Raw genomic sequence first — 21,529 nt, 5'->3', positions numbered from 1 at the left:
AATGATTGAGGACCTTAACAGGGAGAGTGTAAGAGTGGGGCTGAAGATTAATATGCAGAAGACAAAGATAATGATAAATAACCTGACAAGGGAACAAGAGTTCAAGATTGCAGGTCAGCCTCAAGAGTCTGTGGAGGAGTATGTTTACCTAAGTCAACTAATCACAGGGAACTCTGACCATGAGAAGGAAGTTCACAGAATAAAAATGGGTTGGATCACATACGGCAGACATCATGAGCTCACCATTATAATTGAAAAAGGAAAGTATACAATCAGTGCATTTTACCGGTGCTGACATACGGCTCAGAGACTTGGAGGCTGACAAAGAAACTTGAGAACAAGTTGAGGACCGCGCAAAGAGCGATGAAACGAAGAATGCTAGGCATAACTTTAAGAGACAGAAAGCGAGCGGTTTGGATCAGAGAGTAAATGGGTATAGACTATATTTTAATAGACATTAAGAGAAAAAAATTATGCTGGACAGGTCATGTAATGCGCAGTTTAGATAACCATTGGACCAGTAGGGTGACAGAATAGGTACCAAGAGAAGGGAAGCGCTAAGGACAGCAGAAGACTAGGTGGTGCGACAAAATTAGGAAATTTGCGGGTGCAAGTTGGAATCAGTTGGCGCAGGACAGGGGTAATTGGAGATCGCAGGGAGACGCCTTCGTCCAGTGGACATGAATAGGCTGATGATGGTGAATGAAAGATCTGCAAAAAAAGCATCGCTCCTCAGTATCTTACCAATACCCCTAAAAGTCTTTTGATGTAGAAAGGACACCAGTAGGCTGTCTGCTTTGAGTAAGCTTTTCTGAAATTTTCTGAAGTTGGCAACAGCACAGTTGCAGTATGTTGCTTGCGAGTTTTGTGCTGTTAAAAGTTCACTTCCATTTATGCTCTTTGTCTTAAGGTAAATCACCGTTAATGAAGTCTGTATTCCAGAAAGGTGTGCTCAAGGCAAACTTTTTCTTTTTAAAGCTTGCTACCCCCGTTTCACCTTTGGGTGCCTTGTTCGTAGAATTGCAAATTGCTTCACAGGTTGACGAAGTTATGCACTGGGTTGTAAATGCTGAGTGGCTTCCATGCGGGCTTTTAGTTTAACGCTTGCTTGCATCCTTGCAGCTACAACGCCAAGAGGCGTCACTGGCGCCGTACCAAGCTCAAGCTGTAAGGAGGTGCCCAGAGTGGCCAAGTGCCGGGGAGTTTGCTGTGTGATCGTCTTCTCATCATGCGTCCCTCTCATCATGTCGGTGACGCCACCTGGATTGTCTTGATTGGAAGTAAAGTGCTCGAACTTGGCTCATTGTAACTGTGGTGGTGTTGTTTCTTTTCACAAGATCTGTTGAGCCATTCAACAGCCTTCCTTTAATTAAAGAAAGGTGGGGGAAAGCACGGGTACCTTTCATAAGTGTTATTAGCCTAGTAGCTCGTGCAAGTGCTATGTAATAGTTTCATACATAGCAGGGAACGCCATGATGGCTAGACAGACTTGTGTTTGTAAATTGTGTTTGTCACGCATGAACGTGTTACACCGTGTATTTCAGTGTAACATTAAGCTACATATTTTCTGTTGCAATATTTGATGAAATCATGACATTGAAGGTGTTGCAGATCTGAAACTGTTTATCAATAAATGGGCAGAGTGATATGTTTCTGCCACGAGTGGCCTAATTTAAATTTGAAAAGCTTAATTCAGGGATTTTGTACGAAAACCACGACATGATTATGAGGCATGCCATGGCGAGTTAATTCTGACCACCTGGGGTTCTTTAACATGCACCAAATAACCAGTGCCCTGCCCACATGTAAAGCCCAAAAATACATTATGCAGTTTCACAACCTTATTTCTACAAGTTGTAACATATGAAGTGGTAATTACGTAGAAAGCATTGCAGGTTCAAAACTGTAATGCAAAGTGCACAGAAGGTTCTATAGCCTCCCTGGTTGGTGTTGCTTCTGCAACATTGCCTGCTATTTATTAAATGGAGTACAAGTGTTTCAGCAGTGCAGCACATAAAGAGTGAGAGGTTTATTTTGTGTGCACATGCAGTAATGGGTCCATGCGATAACCGATCTATGCAACCACATTGCCGTTCCAGCTTAAGTTTTTCTGTACTGCATGTAGAAAAATCCTGTCTTGCAATCGCTTTCTGGAAGAGCACATTGTCTGCTTAGGTGCACTGCTCTGCAACTTTGCCAGTGATGCAGTGCTATACACTACTCATATTGCAATGCAGCCAGGCAGACAATTTCTGCAAAGCTTATTTACATAATGCACTCATCCACACTTTCAGTGTGTCAAGGTTTTACCTCGATTCAGCCTTGCACTGCCATTTAATTTGCTCAGATTGTAGAGCAATTGCCCTGGCACCAGGCTTGATTCCTGGAATGAGATTTTTTTTTTTTCCCAACATGTAAAGTTGGGGAAATGCTGCCTAAGGATACTGACATGAGAAACCACTTGTAGCATTTTGTTAGTCAGATGGCAATTTCTCTTCCGTGATACCTCATTTTGCAAAAGATTCTCGCAAGAGGGATCACGACGACAATGTTAGTGAACATAGTCAAACACATGCATGTTTCACCAAAAGTCCTTCATTCACATAAGTGCAGCTGTTGCTCACCCATAATACCTGGTTTTGAGAGATTCTCGAAATAGGATCACGACGACAATGTTAGTGAACATAGTCATACCAAATGTCCATTTACACACAAATGCAGCTGTTGCTCACTGGTAATAGCGCACTATTTTTGTACAGGATGTATTTTGGCTGGCAATGAATAATGGAAGCACTCTGCTTTCCTTGTTAAAGACTGTTTATGGCAAGGCTGACACTTGCAGAAAATGGTGACAAAATGGAAGATGAGGAGTCAATGAGAGGTACAATTCTTGTGCCGACAGATTACGTCTAAAACAACCATGTCGGTGGTCTAGAACAGTAGCTCTTCAATTGTCTCGCAATTTTCGGAGAACACAATTTCCATCACACTGGCACTCGTGGTTGTTTCAGAGCCAGTGCCATAGAATTTTGACAAGTACTTTGTGCTCAGATTCCCAAACAAGGGGGATCATAAATGTGTCACGTGACACTCGAAACAAGCTCTTAAGAATGCTGCAATGCATTTTTACATGGAATACTTTGGCAAACATGTTTACAGAAAGGGAAAAAAAAGCCAGTAAACATAGGCACAATACATGCTGCGACATGAGCACTGCATAACCTTGTACAGATAATCAGCACTAACTGCAAACATTGAACGAGTTAGAGAAAACAGTAACTCATACTAAACCTTCCATGCTACATCACATTTAGTGACCGGCTGCATATTACATAGCTTTGCAACGTCAAGCATTCCATTAGCACATAACTCGCCATGCTTTTCACTTCATTTGTACGTGCGACAAGTTTCCAATATTACAATTGAGCCCGCTCGACACTCTTCCTTCAAGTTGAGCACAGTTACCCACTTGGCTGAAGAAAATGCTACGCTTCTCAAGAATAGTCATCATAGAAGCGCAGTGACCACTCCTGTCGAGGTTTGGCACTGCAATCCACATTTTCGAGTCACGGAACATTGTAGAATACGAGGTTAACCCTTTAACAGGGTGCAACATGAGCTGCTGCCATCTCAAATTCAAAAAGTTTGTTTTCAAGGCCCTTGAAAGTCCTGGATTTTTTTTACTGGTGCTTGAAAATTCTTGTTTTCAAAACCAAATCTAGAATGGCTATTTCTCTTCATGAGAAGCTGTGATTTCATTCGTTATTTTTTTTTCCTTGAGTGTTTATTTGACATCTGGGTACCAATATGAATCAATTTAACCAATTTTTGGTAGACGGCTGGCTACTTCTGGCCTGGCCACATGCTGGCCATGCCGTAGCCATCACCGAGTAATGTGGACACTGTTTCCATACACCGATTCTGGCATCGTCTCATTTTCTCCGTCAGTGATTTCTGCAATGAGTCCGGTTTTTTCTGTTTGGCTGTGTGAGTGATGTGTGTGGAAAGATGGTGAAATGCCTGGAAAAGGCATGTTTCAAGGTGTGCAGCTCCACCATGAGGACTATAGAGTCATGCAGGGTGTCTGCCAACCGGGAATTCTCAGGGATTTTGAGCAGTCTGGAAAAACTCGGAATTTGTGCCTCTATCAGGGAAAATTAGCTGTAATTTTATTTAAAGGGTCGAAAGCCGCGGTAACGCTGGCTCGAATAACAGACAGTAATTGTAATGAATCATATTTGACGTCCTGTCCTCGGCTGGAGGAGTTGCCAGTGTACAGTCAAAAATGACCGACTTTACGGATTCCCAATAATTTTGACAGCTTCGCGGCACCACCACGTACCCCATAGAGTCAATGTATCAGAACGCCTGAAATTTCGGACGCAAGAACTCTTCGCCGTCCTATTTTACGGAGGTTTTGCCATGACAGCGCACGCAGATTCGCTGGCAGCCGTAGCCACTACTGCGGCAACGCTAGGCTTAACTGCTCCGACGTTCGCTATGAAGCTTCTTGCTGTTGGGTGCCGTGTCTTTTATTGAAAGAATTCGCCGCTGTCAGCAATGGCACCGACTCCGCATTTGTGGTCCTCGCGATTGGCTTCGAAACTCGGAAAGACGGTGCGTTGCATAATGCCGGTTTCCGAAAGTCAGCTTGGCCTCTGTACAGAAATGTTACTTTGTGAAGCATAGGCAAAAGTATTGTGGTGAAGCATAACAAGCATGTGAAGGGGCTGTTGTCACGGGAGACAGTATGTAGTCCTTAATAATACACGCGTGCACCCGGTATCTCCTGTTGCAGCTTGGCCTCTGTACAGAAATGTTACTTCGTGAAGCATACGCAAAACTATTGCGGTGAAGCATAACAAGCGTGTGCAGGGGCTGTTGCCACGGAACACGGTATGTATTCCTTAATTATACACGCGTGCACCCGGTATCTCCTGTCACAGCATAAGTACCGATGTGGCTAATACATGTACCGACAGGCCTTCAGAGCGTTTTCGGACATGCCTGTGGTGGTTTGAGTCCTTAAGGGCAGTAAAGACATACATTCTTTTCGAACTGGCCGATTTTTCAGATGTCTTCTTCGTCTAAAGGGAGTTCGAAAAATCTGACGTTCACTGTACAACTGACCAAAAAGATGCTTCAAAAGGTCCATGGGGCAAACGAGCGGCGGAAGACGAAAACAGAAAGGACCTACGCATTGAGGAATGAACGGGAAAGGAAGCGTGCTGCCATCGTTTTGAAGTGCTTGAGCTCAAAAAACAAAGTGTTGGCTGATGCCGAGATGCAGGTGTCCCTCATCCAGACCAAAATAAACTCTATGAAGCAGTGAAATGCAACACTAAGGCATCTTGAGCTCCTTGTGCAATCTGATGTTATTTACAACAAGCCCAAAATAAACATGCGCTATTTGGAAGAATTGCAAAGCAACACGAGCTCAAATCATCTTCAGGCCTGCTTGGAAAAATGACACAAAAAAACACTGGACAAGCTGTTTCAGGTACGTGCTTAACGAGTTCAGCTAGTCTTCTATCTTTAAAGGGTCAAGTGCGGGAGTCACGGTCAACTGTAGCAACCTCAAAGGAACCAAAACTACTGCAAAGCTCACTTGAAATGATTAGTGCATTACTACGAGCATGGCTATGGCCCCATATCTTTGCATTCATAACAAGGAAAAGTCATCTGCAAGTGTAGTAGCATGCACAAAATAGCCATCCACAGCACTTTGCATCACTGTTCCATTAAATGTCACCAATTAATTCACACGGCCAGCACTACATTGCAAAGCTGAATTAGTACTTGAAAAGGGCCAAGCATCAGGAGAAGAATCATTGATTCGCGTTAAGGCTTCACGACCCTGTTGACTGTCCATTAGAATGCTTGCAGACCTTTGAGGCAGCGCACATCAAAACTGCGCGAGCAGCTAGAGCTTATTCTGTCCTATTCGTATATTCGCATATTATGTACCTATTGTGCACCCAACCACCTACTATCTCTTTGACCTGCGACAATGGCTTGGCGAGTATGGCTTTTGCTGCTGACCATAAACTCGTGGTTTTAATTCCTAGCCACAATGGCCACGTTGTGGGTGGAATGCAAAGGCACTCGTGTGCACCCTGCTTTGATTACACCTAAAGAGAAACCCTAAATCAGTTTAAACAAACAATGATGCATTCTTTTAAAACTGCATTTTCGTTAATTTTGCTGTAACAGGTTGGTTATTAGAAAAGAAAATTAAGGCCAAAGTTCTACTGTCCGACTTTCGTGCCAAAATCCCAGCGCCGTCATGCCAGCATGCTGCCACGGTTCGCAAAGCGTTTCTTCGTATTTGGGCCGCGTTGGCCTAGTAAAAGTTTCTGAAACTTGCCACATTTAATCCCCCGCTACTGTAGGGCAGAATGCAGTGTATTTTTGCCAACAAACAATTAGCTACATCCTAGCAGATAATGTCAAAATGCATGATGTCATGGTGAGTTTCTGCAAGGCATCACCAGTCTTTCCTTTCTTGCACCTTTTCTGGCTTACCAAGCATCTTCTCATATGGTGAGAGTAACTGCTCTGGTACTGTAAAAGGGTTACCTCCAAATACAGCTGAAATCAAATCTCTCTTTAGAGCCCCACATGATGTTAGACAGCCCTAGGACTGGAAATAATTCAGGACCACGTAAGTTGGTGTCGCTATCCTCACCACCATCTCTTCTTTACTACTACATTCTCGTTGTTTGCAAAGCCTGCCGTCAGCTCAATGGTGCCAAGAAGCAGGAGGTTGGCCACCTTGTGTAGGGCGGCCCAGTAGTGTGCAGAAATGTATTTCTAGTGTTTCACACAGCCCTTATTACCCTGGAGCCCTTCACAAGAGCGTCTTTCGTAGCCCCCTGCATTGCTCTGGGACATCAAACTACTTTTCATCAATATTTTTCAAACAATATATGGACTCCCTTGAATCTGCAAAATTCTGACCTCATTACCACTATTGCCCTGTCTGTAGGAATCTTCTGAAAAGTCGTCTCTGGATGTGCAGACAGGACAGGTACAATGCAAAATGGACATTACCTGTACACACTGTTGCAGTGGCCTATATAAAAGGCAAGGGATTTGGAATCTTTAGGATTGCCTTCACGGGCAACCCGCAGGCTTCAAAGATCAACACTTGAGAGCCGCACGCAAGGAAAGCTGGCTGTAATGAATAGTGAAAGTCAGAAGTTTCCGCTAATGACACAATAAAATCCATTAGCCAGCAGGCCACACCCACTGCAGCTGTAGCCAAGTGCTTCCTCATGAAACATGCACAATGTCACACACTTTTCTTTGAACGGTGATGTGCACATGCAGAAGTGAGAAGTTACAGTGAGCTCAATGAGCATAGGAGTCATACACAGACAGCTTGGGTCACAGCCTGCTTCAAATCCATAACTGGAAGCTGCGTCTTTCAGAGCATTGGTACAGCCAGCTTGTTGCACTTATGCACAATCACTGAGAAACACAACAAATGATGAGAAAGTCTCAATGAGCCAGACGGTCACTCCGCCACTTTTTCCGTGCTTGAGCTCCATGTAAAAGGTGCAAGATGATGAAGGCGTCATGTAATTGCATTGAACAATGGCAGGAATGTTGTGATGATTTAGGGCGACAGGTGATCGGGCTGTCCAACAGGCAGGATCTTGTCCACATAACAACCGAGCATTTTCTAGCACAGGGCTAGCAGTCCTAACCAAGTGCTCTCCAGCCGAAGCCTGCACCGTAAAAACCGATAGGCGCACAAGGATGATCGTGATGGACGTGCGACATCTGTCAGCGCTTGGCGGGAACCCCAGTGCGGCGACTGAGGATGACGTAGTCGGCTGCGTCGCCCGACGGATTGGTCTCGTCGGTGCGATAGCCGAGGGCTTTCTGGTAGAAGGCCAGCGCCCCCGTGTTGTTTTTGAAGACGGTGAGTACGGTCTTGCACATGCGGAAGTGGGCCGCCAGATGGTCCAGCTGGCGCATCAGGTGTGAGCCCAGGCCCCGCCGCTGCACCTGCGACTCCAGTTGCAGTTCGTAGCAGTAGAGCACCGACATGCCGCCATCCATGTCAAAACTGCAATGCACAAAATGAGATGGCCACAGTTGCAAAGGCAGAAATGGCAAAACAGCCAGTTTGAGGTGCGACCTGTACAGGGACTGTACAGAACGTCCAACACAAAATTCAAGAACAATTCAAGGATTTCCAGCCTGCTAGTAACAGCGCAAAATGTAGACAAGGGACGAGACAAGAAGACACCACAAGCGCTGACTTCAGCGCTTGTGGTGTCTTCTTGTCTCGTCCCTTGTCTACATTTTGCGCTGTTACTAGCAGGATGGAAAACCAACAAGCCCAAGCTGCTATTCTAGCGAAAGGATTTCCAGGTTGCTGAAGGCCAAGATTCAAGGAGGTTGAATCAAACTTCAGTCGTACACATAAGCTGAACAATATTCAGATCTCCTACTTCTGACCTGCATTTCTTTAGAGCTAAGCAGCCACTTGAATTGCTCTTCAGGTGGCTCTTTGAAGTCGACTTTCCCATAGTGCCGATGTCTTTGTGGCACATCACAAACTTCACTCGACCGAGGGTTAGTAGTGTCTGGCTTCAACCAAAGATACTCGTCACATTCAAGCTAAATGGCTGAAACTTATAGCTGTGCCACACGGGCAGAGAAAATGGCATTAACTTGCAAATGCCTTAAATTTTAGTGCCATTTGCGAAGTGCCACACGGACATGCTTAGTGACATTAAAGCTAAATGCCATTCGCAGAGTAATGCACACTCAAAACTCACTTGGCCATCAAATGCATGCTCTCGTTCCCAATGTCTCCGCATTGTATTTGTGGAGACTACAGACGAATTTGTAGTCAAAAACAATTAATGTATTCATCGCTTTCTTTTAAAAAGAGCTCTTTTCTCACGGCCTAGTGCGTTCTCACAACCATCACAACTCACTTCGCCATTGAATGCGTGGAAAGCTTCGGCTTCAAACAGTTTGTGGCTGGGTGTAAAAATGACATTCCTGAAGTAAACTACATAAAATACGCCTAATAATGTGTTTCACGCCATTTCTTAAATGTATGCTCCCTAAATAATTTTTTAAAACTGTATTATGATTGGCAAGCAACCTTAACTGTTTCACTGTGGCTATCACAATCGCGACGTTTATTTGATGTCATTAAGCATGCGCGTATGCATAGCAGCAACCGAAATATAATGGCATTAAGATACTTAAGGCCTTACATTTTTAATGGCATTAACCTTGCCCATGTGGCACGGGTATTACTTTCATCCAGGCATTTCTAGAGCACAGGCGTCGAAAAACAGAGCCATGACGGCTGCAATGTACACCAAATAGCGATACAACAAATATGACAGTACAGCTTGGTCACTTGACATGGCTTCGTCTAGCACCACGGTGGCAATGGCGATTTAAACAAGACTGTCGCCAGTGGCCGGGGACATGGCAGACTGCAACTGCTTCGCAGAACTATCAAAAAAGAATGTACAGGATCTTTTCCCAACAGACAGTGTTGCCGATGCAGAGTTTGTTACTTTGAATGTTTAGAAGTCACCCCTAACGCAACTTTTCAAAGAAACCAAGGAGCACATTTATTTTCCATAACCCTTAAATCTCTTTTTTTGTGAATTCAAGGATTTTCAAGGAGGTTTATGAATCCTGTGTGCAAGTTAGATCAAATCAAATGCTGAGCTTTAATGTCCAAAAGCGACACACTGTGTAAGAGGTGCCGCAATGGGGGGGGGGGGCTCTCTATTCATTTCGAACCACTGGGGTTCATTAGACAGTTTCAGTATAGCCTACGCTATACCATTGCGTACGCTAAAAAATAGCGGGTCATCACTGCGCATGCGCAGAACGCTAAACGACCCATAGCGTATAGCGTACGCACGCTATTTCTCAGATTTAGCGTTAGCGTCTGTACGTGGTTTGCGGAATTTGCGTGAAACATGGCGGTGGTCCCGGCAGCCCACTTCGAATTTAATTTGGCGTTGCTTTTGTAAAATGCAATTCGTTGGTAGCAAATGATTGTGTAAACGGCTTTCACTTAGTCTCAGGCCGCTTTGACGACAGAGTATTATAGATAACCTTGTGGTGTTTTCGAGATCGCTTCTCGTTTCGAACAAGTCGAAGCCTAACGAAAGAAACGTTCGAAATGTCAGTGCCACCTGTCGCTACAGTTGGGAAATAGCCGCAATGACGGCATATGGCGTCTGAGATCCGAAGATCTTGCCGGCCAACTAAAACTGTAAAAAACGTGCGCTGCTTAGCGTACGCTACACTATAGCGTATAGTGTACGCTATACGTTGTGTACGCTGAACTAAAACTGTCTATTAACATGCACTTAAACCTAAGTACTCGAAGGTTCTTTTAGATTCTGCCCCCACTGGAATGCAGCTATAAATGGAATCCCCAACATCATACCCTGTAGCTGAATACTATTGCCACTGAGTCACCACTGCAGGTAACTTGTAGAGCTTTCTTCATACATGGGTTGCCTCTAACTCCGAATTTCAACACAAATAGCAGACACATAAGGCAACTTGCAAATGAAAAAATGTTCAACCGTGTCACACAAGGTACCAGTAACAGAGGTGGATGCCTTCGTTTCTTGGTTTCCCTCGCTCTACTTCGGATTCTTGTCCTCATCCATCCCTAGCCCTTAGTAAGACTTGGCCAAGTTCAACTTTTTACCAGGAGTGTGCGCTGCCTAAGCGCATCGGCCACAGCAAGTGATGGGCTATCATACAACTTTCTTTTTTCTTTATCTGAGCAAAAGAACTTTGAACTAGTGGAAGCTAACTAATGGCTGGATAAAAAGATTTGAAGTTACGCCTGAAAGGCAAAGCATTGACAGGAACAGCAGACTGCTAGAACATGTATTACACAAAGCAAGGGTCGTAGCTTTATGGGCAGAACGAACTACAATGAACATTTGCTTACTAACTAAACAGGTGGTTTCACTCGCCCAAAGAAACACATGAACATAGTTCAGTCAGGGACCACAAGCACCACATCGCGAGATGTCACGCAGTTTACCCTTCAGCCATCCTGTGCAGCAGCTTCCTTTACGATTTCACTGCGCCGTGCCTCCGAAACTCTGCCGGCCATACAATCTCCAACACTATAGGTACGTAACGTTCAAAGTACACAGGTTTCTATGGTCTTTTCTTTGGCTTTTCTTTCCTTTACTTGTCACGCTTACCTGTACCTCTACTCTTCTCTGCAAGACCAATATAAGTGACCTCATAAGTTGATCACCTATACTGTAAAAACTAGAAATACCGACTTTTCTGTGGCTGCAAACGTTACGGGCACAATCGCTGAAAAAGGAGTCTCTGCTTGGGCACCATTTTCAAACAGCAGACCCCGAAGCCATTTTCCCGGTTGATCACTCTCGAGTAATGCAGTAAGACCTTGTTCGGGCTTGACGGAACCCAAAAGAATATCCAAATTAACTGAATGCCAAATTATCGAGGGTACCAAGAGAACAAGAAGCAAATGCTTATTACATCAACACACTTATATTTGCTGAATGAATCAGCGAATTCAGTTTCTATTTTTACCAGGCATTTTTACCACGCAATGAGATTGTCGTCGCGTCGGCTCAGCGCACGCAGGTACAAAAGTCTCGCGACTTCCTTTGCAGTACAGCTGCAGTGAAAGAAAGACCTGTGTCTTCATCCAAGGCATACCTTTCGCTATCGCGCATACATCTCAAATATTTTTTTGCCAGTGAGCTGCTCAGCAACAGCATCACAACATAGCCAGCAAGTTTGACACCGGCGTGCGGGCCCTGGTAGAACTGCTCATCATCCTTGAAAGCTTCCGCAGTGTTTGATATTGTGCGCGCATTGCCCTGAGTCAAAACGGAGATACTCTTTGCGGCAGCCACTGTGGACGAAACTGCCATTGTTATTGATGCAATTGTGGATAACGACCACGCAGTTATGAAGGCACACACACACCAAGTCGCAATAAAGCTACTGTTTGCCATAACTGCTGCAGATAACGTGGTCGCTGCCGACGAAATCGTGGATCGCCACAACTGAAGGCACACAGTCAATGTGGTGTCGTGCACGGTGATAAATGCAAGAATAAAGGCTATTGAAGGCACTAACGGGCACGAAGCATTTGTTCCTGGTGCTCCCATACGGTTTGAGCTGGTGACTATGACAATGCGGACTCTGCCGCTTCGTTTCGGTTGGATGCTAGCACCACTCCTGCTCTCTTGGGTCACACATTTGCAATGCTCCAAGGTCACCTCGCTCTGAGGGTTGTCCGAAGTAACCGGTTTGCGGCCAAATACGTCCAAATTAACGAGAATTTGAGGAAATTCAATGATGCATATGCCTGCCGTGACCCAAGGATGACTGAATTATCCGATTTGCCGAATTAACGAAGGTCGATTAACAAGCTTTTACTGTACTTTCATATCCATATGCAAACATTCAGTACGATGCCACATCCTGTCAGTGTAGCTACTTTTCCTGCTTCTCATTTTTTTAAATTAAAGTCAAAGCCCCACAAATCCTAAAAAGGAAGTACTGGCAAATGCCAGAATACCTTACATGATTTACTATAAGATTTGCTTCTACAATCAGTTTAGTTCTGGTACCCAGAAGGTAGCTGCGTCATCACGTCATGGTACACTCGCTCGCTCTGTTCTCACAATCACAGCTGCTGGCACAAGTACAGCGAGAAGAAACAGACACAGCACTCTTGTTTATTATATTTCTTTAAATAATGTCATCATACTTAGCCTTATTGCTACACAATGTTGGCAAATATCACTCCATGTCATCATGCAGCAATAATGGCAGGTCCAGCATTCAGAGATCAACTTTAGTATCAAATAAAGATGTCTGACAAGTCTTTTCCAACCTTCTTACTTGCTAAGTGTGATTCTTCTACAGGTGTGAAGTGCGCACTAGAGTTTTCTACAGCTTCAAAAATATGTGTCAGTACTCGTTTAACGCCAACAGGAGCTTGGCGAGGCATGTCATTCCTTTTATGAGATCCACTTCTATCAATGGACAATCAGCACATACCGAAAATGCGATGTTCCGGGAAAAAAGTTCCTGCAGTCACTACGCAGCACCAGAGCTCACCGGAAGTGGATGAACCCGACCGGCGAGTCGTCCTCCTCTAGGCGTGCCACCAGGTACCAGGCGTCTCGGTGGCCCAGCTCCTTGCGCTTGGCGTTCTCACTCCAGCCCCACTGGCTGGCCTCGTAGAGGTCACGCATGTTGCGCGACACCAGGTCAAAGGCCCACTCACGAAGGTCATTGGGGGCTGCTGTGGCACGGACGCAGCTCACTCGTACCTGCAGTCCAATTTATTTAGATGTGCCTCAAAGGAGCAGAGAAATATTCGTTTACTGAAAGAGATGTGTAGGAGTGAGGCATCGCAAACTATCTTTTTAAGGAATGTTAAGCGTTGAGAAGTGAAAGTAGCAGTTCTTGCAAAAAGAGTTGCAGTTTCGCCAAAGGCAAAGCATCGATTGCGATAGCAAATCATATTAGACAGGCACAAGAAGTAAAGTCAGTAGTTTTATTGGTCGCACAAGCTGCTGTAAGCGTTCACTTACTAACAAAATTAACAAGCACGGTGGCACGTGCGCCCAGGCAAACACGAACACATCTCGCTCGATGACCGCAAACATTCGCTGTCAGAACACTGGCGTGATGCAGAATGGCAGCCGCAGCAAGCGAATTGCCCTCTGTGCTGCCTCTCGCTTCAATGCAAACTAGGTGTGCGAAAATGCTGCGCACACAAAGCCATCAGGCTTCTCAGGTCACCTAGCCTTCGCACCGACCCCGGATTACCTCCAAGGTAGGGCATGAGCCGCCGCGCTCCGCGATGCCACGTGCAGCCGCGACCAAAGTCGAACAGGAGATGCATGCTAACCTGCCCCCCCCCCCCTTGCCCCTGCGAGAGGGCACCATCTCATCAAGCCACCATCCGTCTCGGCTCACCCCTCACCCTCACATGCTTTGCCTCGCACCTACAGCACACGACATGCTGCCATGATCTTATCGCACTTGGATTTTATGTAGAGCCTCACGGTGACGGTGGACATTCACCTGGAGTGTCTGTATCTGCTGCAATAAAACGGAAAATATCAAAATGCTTGGCACTGCAATCACAAATAGGTTCTGGAACTATTATGCTTGCTACCTGGTCATGAGAAGGAAAGTTATAGAGGAATAAAAATGGGTTAGAACGCATACGGGAGGCATCGCCAACTGACAGCTTACGACTATCCGTGAAAATAAAGTGTACGATCATCCCATTCCACTGGCACTAACATATGGGGCAGAAACTTGGAAGTTAACAAACAAGCTCAAGAACAAGTTAAGGACCGCACAAAGAGCAATGGAACAAAAAATGTTAAGAGACAGGAAAAGAGTGCTGTGGATAAGCGAGCAAAAGAGGATAGCCAATATTTTAGCTGACATTAAGAGAAAAGAATGGAGCTCGGATGGCCATGTAATTAATGCATAGGACAGATAACTAGTGCGCCATTAGAGTTACAGAATGGGTGCCAAGGGAAGGGAAGCGCAGTCATAGACGGCAGGAACAAGGCAGTGTAATGCTGATGGGTAAATGGAGGTAAATGATGGGTAAATGGGTAAATGGAGATTGCTGGAAGAGGCCTTCTTGCTGCAGTGTATGTAAAATAGGCCACTGATACTGGCAGTGTAAAAAGAAAATCAATTCTCGCCTGCTTGAGACCCTGCCCCCGCTTTTTATGGACTGCTTTCTCCACAGCTTTACAAAGGAAAACAGGCTCCTGGTTCTTTTGTAAATAAAAAATTTAGTGCTGGCACTGCCAATTCAGCTTGGGCAACACAGCCCAAATAAAAGAAAATAGATTAATATATGTACTGTCACACTGACATCTTAGCACTGCAATTGGGTCCAAAATACAAATGTACCAAGTGTTTAACCCTAATTTTCTTCACTAGAAAACAAATGTTTTCAGTCAACAAAATCAAAATAGACTTTAAAGCGTATTTTGTCAATGGGAACTGGATTTTCCCTAAAGTCATTACCTTCCGTTTAGCAACAGCAGTTCATGTTACACAGATCAGCTCAAGAAGGGAACACTAAACACAGAGCAAGGCACGGACCCTGAGGTCATCCCTGGTGTACACGGCTGGCTCGGCAATTGCTGCTTGCAGCGGGTCAGGTGACTCGTTGGCCGTTCGCACAAGGAGCGGCCCTATGTTGACCTGCTTGGTGGATTTGCGGCTGCGAACCATGGCGACTCCCACCTCAGTGCTGGGTCCTGCATGGTAGTAATATGTGACGATTGCTTCTTTAGACACAAAGACGTGTTCAATTATCTGCATCATTTTTAAGGGCTAACAGTATGCTTTGCCGTTGCCATCAACATCCCCACACAATATTACAGTATTATACTCAACCACACAATCAATAGCTCAATATTGCCAAGACCGATGACAAAAAAAGGAAGGGCCTGCAGATTAGTGTCCAAAATTAGATCGAATTCTAGATATACGCTGGTCGACAACACTCGCCATATGGTCACAATTACAAGTTTACTTTCTTTTTTCTCAACCACACAAGGTGATGTGCGTGATGGACAGGGGTTTAGACTTATTTTTATGAACATTTTGTCATTAATATCCCATTGTTTTCATTTCAGTTTTATAATGCTCCATCAAGCATCCATATCGTCACTCTAATTTGCTTTGTATTACATTGTACTTATTGTAATTTGTCTTTACTGTAACCAGTAACCTCTGCTGAAAAGCGACTATATTTACAGTTCCAGTTGTTTCTTTTCTGCCTGTTTCTAGCATGTTATTAATGATTTTAGTTTATTATTGTGCAACAAAGTATGACAAAGTCTATTCCTTTGTATCCACTGCCTGCTGTACAGGGGTAGGAACTCGTCAAGTGCTAATAATTTTGTTCATGCCCTACATAATAATGTTCAGAAATGAAAATAAAGGTTAGTAGTAGTAGTAGTAGTAGTAGTGTATACTATCACATTCTAGAGCGACGAAGTAGTTCCGAAAGACGTGATAGTGGTGGTGGTAATGAGGAGCTACATAAATGTGCACCCAGAGCACAACACGAGCATTTTTGCATTTTGCCCCCATCAAAACAAAGCCGTCATAGCCGGAAATTGAACCTATTAACTTGTGCTCAGCAACTGAAGTAGGACACACTACCCCTTAATAGCGTAGTAGCCAAGCACATGTGATTAAAGACAGGCACGATAACAAGGAAACACACAAGACTATGCGCCTTTCTTTTACTGTGGCCCATGGGGTATTTGGTTCAATGGCATGCCAATGCATAGGCTGCTTTCAGGACTGAATTTGATGCTGACTTCAACTCTATTTTCAGCACTGGTTACAAATGCGCTTTCAAGATTGACTGACACTGATCATCATCATCATCATCAGCCTGGTTACGCCCACTGCAGGGCAAAGGCCTCTCCCATACTTCTCCAACAACCTCGCCCTTGTACTAATTGTGGCCATGTCGTCCCTGCAAACTTATTAATCTCATCCGCCCACCTAACTTTCTGTCGCCCCTGCTACGCTTCCCTTCCCTTGGAATCCAGTCCGTAACCCTTAATTAATGACCATCGGTTATCTTCCCTTTTCATTACATGTCCTGCCCATGCCCATTTCTTTTTCTTGATTTCAACTAAGATGTTATTACCTCGCGTTTGTTCCCTCACCCAATCTGCTCTTTTCTTATCCCTTAACGTTACACCTATCATTCTTCTTTCCATAGCTCGTTGCGTCTTCCTCACTTTAAGCAGAACCCTTTTCGTAAGTCTCCAGGTTTCTGCCCCGTAGGTGAGTACTGGTAAGACACAGCTATTATACACTCTTCTCTTGAGGGATAATGGCAACCTGCTGTTAATGATCTGAGAATGCCTGCCAAACGCACCCCCGCCCATTCTTATTCTTCTGATTATTTCAGTCTCATGATCCGGATCCGCAGTCACTACCTGCCCTAAGTAGATGTATCCCCTTACCACTTCCAGTGCCTTGCTACCTATCGTAAACCGCTGTTCTCTTCCGAACTGTTAAACATTACTTTAGTTTTCTGCAGATTAATTTTTAGACCCACCCTTCTGCTTTGCCTCTCCAGGTCAGTGAGCATGCATTGCAATTGGTCCCCTGAGTTACTAAGCAAGGCAATATCATCAGCGAATCGCAAGTTACTAAGGTATTCTCCAATAATTCTTATCCCCAATTCTTCCCACTCCAGGTCTCTCAATACCTCCTGTAAACACGCTGTGAATAGCATTGGAGAGATCGTATCTCCCTGCCTGACGCCTTTCTTTATTGGGATTTTGTTGCTTTCTTTATGGAGGACTACGGTGGTTGTGGAGCCACTATAGATAGCTTTCAGTATTTTTACATATTGCTCGTCTACACCGATTCCGTAATGCCTCTATGACTGCTGAGGTTTTGACTGAATCAAACGCTTTTTCGTAATCAATGAAAGCTCCATACAAGGGTTGGTTCTATTCCGCACACTTCTCTGTCACCAAACTGATAGTGTGAATATGATGTATTGCTGAATATCCTTTACGGAATCCTACCTGGTCCTTTGGTTGACGGAAGTATATATATAAGGTGCTCCTGATTCTATTTGCAATTACCTTAGTAAATACTTTATAGGCAGCGGACAGTAAGCTGATCGGTCTATAATTTTTCAAGTCTTTGGCGTCCCCTTTCTTATGGATTAGGATTATGTTAGCATTCTTCCAAGATTCCAATACGCTCGATGTCATGAGGCATTGTGTACACAGGGTGGTCAGTTTTTCTAGAACAATGTGCCCACCATCCTTCAACAAACCTGCTGTTACCTGATCCTCCCCAGCTGCCTTCCCCCTTTGCATAGCTCCCAAGGCATTCTTTACTTCTTCCGGCGTTACTTGTGGGATTTCAAATTCCTCTAGACTATTCTCTCTCACATTATCGTCGTGGGTGCCACTGGTACTGTATAGATCTCTATAGAACTCCTCAGCCACTTGAACTATCTCATCCATATTAGTAATGATATTGCCGGCTTTGTCTCTTAACGCATACATCTGATTCTTGCCTATTCCTAGTTTCTTCTTCACTGCTTTTAGGCTACCTCCATTCCTGAGAGCATGTTCAGTTCTATCCATATTATAGTTATTTATGTCAGCTGTCTTACGCTTGTTGATTACCTTAGAAAGCTCTGCCAGTTCTCTTCCAGCTGCAGGGTTAAAGGCTTTCAGATATTGGCGTTTCTTGATCAGATCTTTCATCTCCTGTGATAGCTTACTGGTATCCTGTCTAACGGAGTTACCACCGACTTCTATTGCACACTCCTTAATGATGCCCATAAGAGTGTCGTTCATTGCTTCAACACTAAGGTCCTCTTCCTGAGTTAAAGCCGAATACCTATTCTGTAGCTTGATCCAGAATTCCTCTAGTTTCCCTCTTACCGCTAACTCGTTGATTGGCTTCTTATGTACCAGTTTCTTCCGCTCCCTCCTCAAGTCTAGACTAATTCGAGTTCTTACCATCCTATGGTCACTGCAGTCCACCTTGCCGAGCACGTCCCCATCTTGTATGATGCCAGGGTTTAGTGCAGAGTATGAAGTCTATTTCATTTCTAGTCTCACCATTCGAGTCCTCCACGTCCACTTTCGGCTATCCAGCTTGTGGAAGAAGGTATTCATTATCTGCATATTATTCTGTTCTGCAAACTCTACTAATAGCTCTGCCCTGCTATTCCTAATGCCTATGCCATATTCCCCCACTGACTTGTCTCCAGCCTGCTTCTTGCCCACCCTGGCATTGAAGTCGCCCATCAGTATAGTGTATTTTGTTTTGACTTTACCCATTGCCGATTCCACGTCTTCATAGTAGCTTTCGACTTCCTGGTCATCATGACTGGATGTAGGGGCATAGGCCTGTACGACCTTCAATTTGTACCTCTTATTAAGGTTCACAACAAGACCTGCCACCCTCTGGTTAGTGCTGTAGAATTATGTTACCAGCTGTGCCCTTATTAAGCAGGAATTTAACTCCTAGTTCTCGTCTCTCCGCTAAGCCCCAGTAGCACAGGACGTGCCCGCTTTTTAGCACTGTATATGCTTCTGTCCTAACCTCACTGAGCCCTATTATATCCCATTTACTACCCTCTAATTCATCCAATAACACTGCTAGACTCGCCTCACTAGATAGCGTTCTAACGTTAAATGTTGCCAGGTTCAGATTCCAATGGCGGCCTGTCTTGTATACGCACACACACAACATACACACACACACATACACAACTTGTATACACACACATACATACAGGGTCCTGAATACTTCGCTGCAAATGCTCGAAAAAGAATATGCACTCACCACGGCACTGTTCTTGCTCAAATTTTGCAGAATGATCGCATTTTGGCGTCTAATTCATTACGTATAGCATTCGGCACAGTTAATTGCCTGGTTTTTAAGAAAAAAAAAGTCCAAATTTGCATGCACTTATCGGGATATGAGCTGCTACCGCGACAGCTGAAGCATAAACTTGTTTCGCCGCCTGCCGTCAGCTGCAGAAAGCAGCATTTTGGAGAGGGCAGCTGCCTGTTCCAGGAGCGGGCAACACATGGCAGCCCTCCCTGAAATGCTGCTTTCTGCAGCTGATGGCAAGCGGCAAAACAAGTTTATGCTTGCGCCATCAACTGACCTTTTCATAACTTGCAGTAGTCTAAGGGCACCCTGTTTTTTGCACTGTAGCACACATGTTCCGTTTGTTTATGTGAAATAAGGTTTTGCTTCCTCAGTAAACACTACCACTACCACTTCACTGAAATAATCTGTGGTACTTGACTCGGCCATTTGCCGTGCCGTGTTCAGTCATGTGCACATTAAATTACAACGAACCGAGATGTCTACGTGCATGCAGTTTAACTTAATTGTCACGACCACTTGTATGTCGTTCGTTTGCAATTTACAAGCTGCCCAGATGACCTAACATTATGTAGGAACAGACCTTCGACGAGCTATGTATAAAAGCCGACGAGCTAATCAGAATCTCGGCGATCATCGACTCTGCTTGCCTCTATCGTTGTGCTTGATGGTTACTTGTTTTGCAACAGGCTGCACGAGAGTGATTGCCCGCGCCAGCCAGTATATGCGCTCGATTTCGCATTAAGTAGTATCGTAATCGTCGGTGAATTTTTTTTCTTCGATAATCGGTACTTTTGTACAACAGCGTAGCGAGCAAAACAAGTTTAGTATTGTTTCGGCTTACCTAAATGCTGTCCAACGAGCTCAGTGACGATGAATGGCATTGCCACGTAATGTTTACGTCAGTAAAGGAGGCGCTGGTCTGCGCTGCGGAACTATCGTAAATATGGACTACATCTCACGTAAACTTTTACGCTAACAGCGGATTTCACGTTTGGCGAAACAAGCCAATGAGCGTACGTGGACCACACACCAAGGCGGCAAAAACATTTTCTACCGTGATGTGTCCCGTTTAACGGGGCTGGCAAGTAAACATGCATTCCGCAGTTGCAAACTTAGCGTGAGTCTTATCCTGCCACTCGATCGTTTATTTGATTTAAGCGCATAAAACCCGTCAGATAACTACGTTGCTCAACTTCGAAAGACGTCAGTACCAGTGGAAATAAACAAGGAAACTCTGGGCAGCGAACACAATGCCAGACGACAAAGTCGTTGTGAATGAAAATATAAAACTTCGCGTCACTCGGCTCTTAAAGGGCAACGTTTCACGTTGACAGACAACCAGCTAACAGCAAAGCAAACAATAACGTCCTTGAACGCAAACGAGCAGTCACCGGGAGTAAACATTGGCGGGTTGTAGAAATAACGGGGCGCCTCTCATTACCCAAGAGCGCTAAGCTATTGGCAGCCCAGCCGCAAGTGAAAGTCGTTCGCGAGAGCAATGCTACAAAATAAGGAAGCCGGGACCAGCAGCGTACTTACTTTAGTGAAGTTCGGTAAATGTAGCGCGGGCGAAAAACATTAAAACGCGGGAAACAGACCAGCGTAGAAGCGACCATGCCGTGATGGCACTGGCGATACACCTTTCCTTGTTTGTAAACACGCAGCCCATGGCATAGCCGCCTATATAGGCGGCTATGCCCATGGGCGTCTTGCGCTGGAGTTTGAGGTATAGTAGCGGCGCCTGGTGGCGGTGCGGGAAACGACATCTGGGTCGTACCAGCTTGGGTCGTATTAAGCCCTGGCTGTGGCGAAGCACGTTTCTAGGCCGAGTTTTGCGTCGATTCGCACTTTTTTATGCCCTGTTGCGAGTGCGAAAAGGCTCGTCACTTCTCACAGACCACGCCGACCACGCTGCGAGCTCGCCGCAGCCTATAGTTTAACGAAAACGGACTCTCCGTGTGCCGTGGGACGTAATGCTGGGAGCAGAAGGAATCGGTGATGCCGATCTGGAGAGACCTAGCCCAGCCTCGAAAAGGCGTCACCGTCATTACTTCTGCGTCGTGGG

At 45.0% G+C, this 21,529-nt stretch overlaps 1 protein-coding gene across 3 annotated transcripts; it reads right to left on the bottom strand.

The window, feature by feature from the left end:
- Nucleotides 1–7,164: 7,164 nt before the first annotated feature.
- Nucleotides 7,165–21,091, bottom strand: Naa40 (N-alpha-acetyltransferase 40). 3 transcript variants are annotated; one of them, XM_050177953.3, is made up of 4 exons: nucleotides 21,004–21,091; nucleotides 15,160–15,317; nucleotides 13,135–13,349; nucleotides 7,165–8,077 (listed from the first exon to the last, which is right to left on the bottom strand). In XM_050177953.3, exons 2-4 carry the CDS (start codon nucleotides 15,289–15,291, stop codon nucleotides 7,792–7,794), a joined length of 633 nt encoding a protein of 210 aa, XP_050033910.1. In that variant the 5' UTR covers nucleotides 15,292–15,317; nucleotides 21,004–21,091; the 3' UTR covers nucleotides 7,165–7,791. The 3 variants fall into 3 exon arrangements, with proteins under 3 accessions (XP_050033910.1, XP_054926698.1, XP_054926699.1); XM_055070723.2 differs by lacking the exon at nucleotides 21,004–21,091 and adding an exon at nucleotides 20,306–20,977; XM_055070724.2 differs by lacking the exon at nucleotides 21,004–21,091 and adding an exon at nucleotides 18,579–18,880.
- Nucleotides 21,092–21,529: the final 438 nt, after the last annotated feature.

The sequence above is a fragment of the Dermacentor andersoni genome, chromosome 4 (genome assembly GCF_023375885.2).
Source record: "Dermacentor andersoni chromosome 4, qqDerAnde1_hic_scaffold, whole genome shotgun sequence".
In the NCBI taxonomy this organism is placed as follows: Eukaryota; Metazoa; Arthropoda; class Arachnida; order Ixodida; family Ixodidae; genus Dermacentor; species Dermacentor andersoni.
The sequence above is the reverse complement of the archived record's forward strand: the minus strand, read 5'-3'. Positions and strand labels throughout refer to the sequence as shown.

Bases quoted from the DNA above. Each gene is read 5' to 3' on its own strand.
- Naa40 (XM_055070723.2), bottom strand. From the start codon at position 20,345: ATGCCATTCATCGTCACTGAGCTCGTTGGACAGCATTTAG. The intron at 15,318-20,305 runs GTAAGCCGAAAC...ACTACCATGCAG, and splicing joins GCTCGTTGGACAGCATTTAG to GACCCAGCACTGAGGTGGGA. The intron at 8,078-13,134 runs GTGAGCTCTGGT...TGTGCATTGCAG, and splicing joins GTCGGGTTCATCCACTTCCG to TTTTGACATGGATGGCGGCA.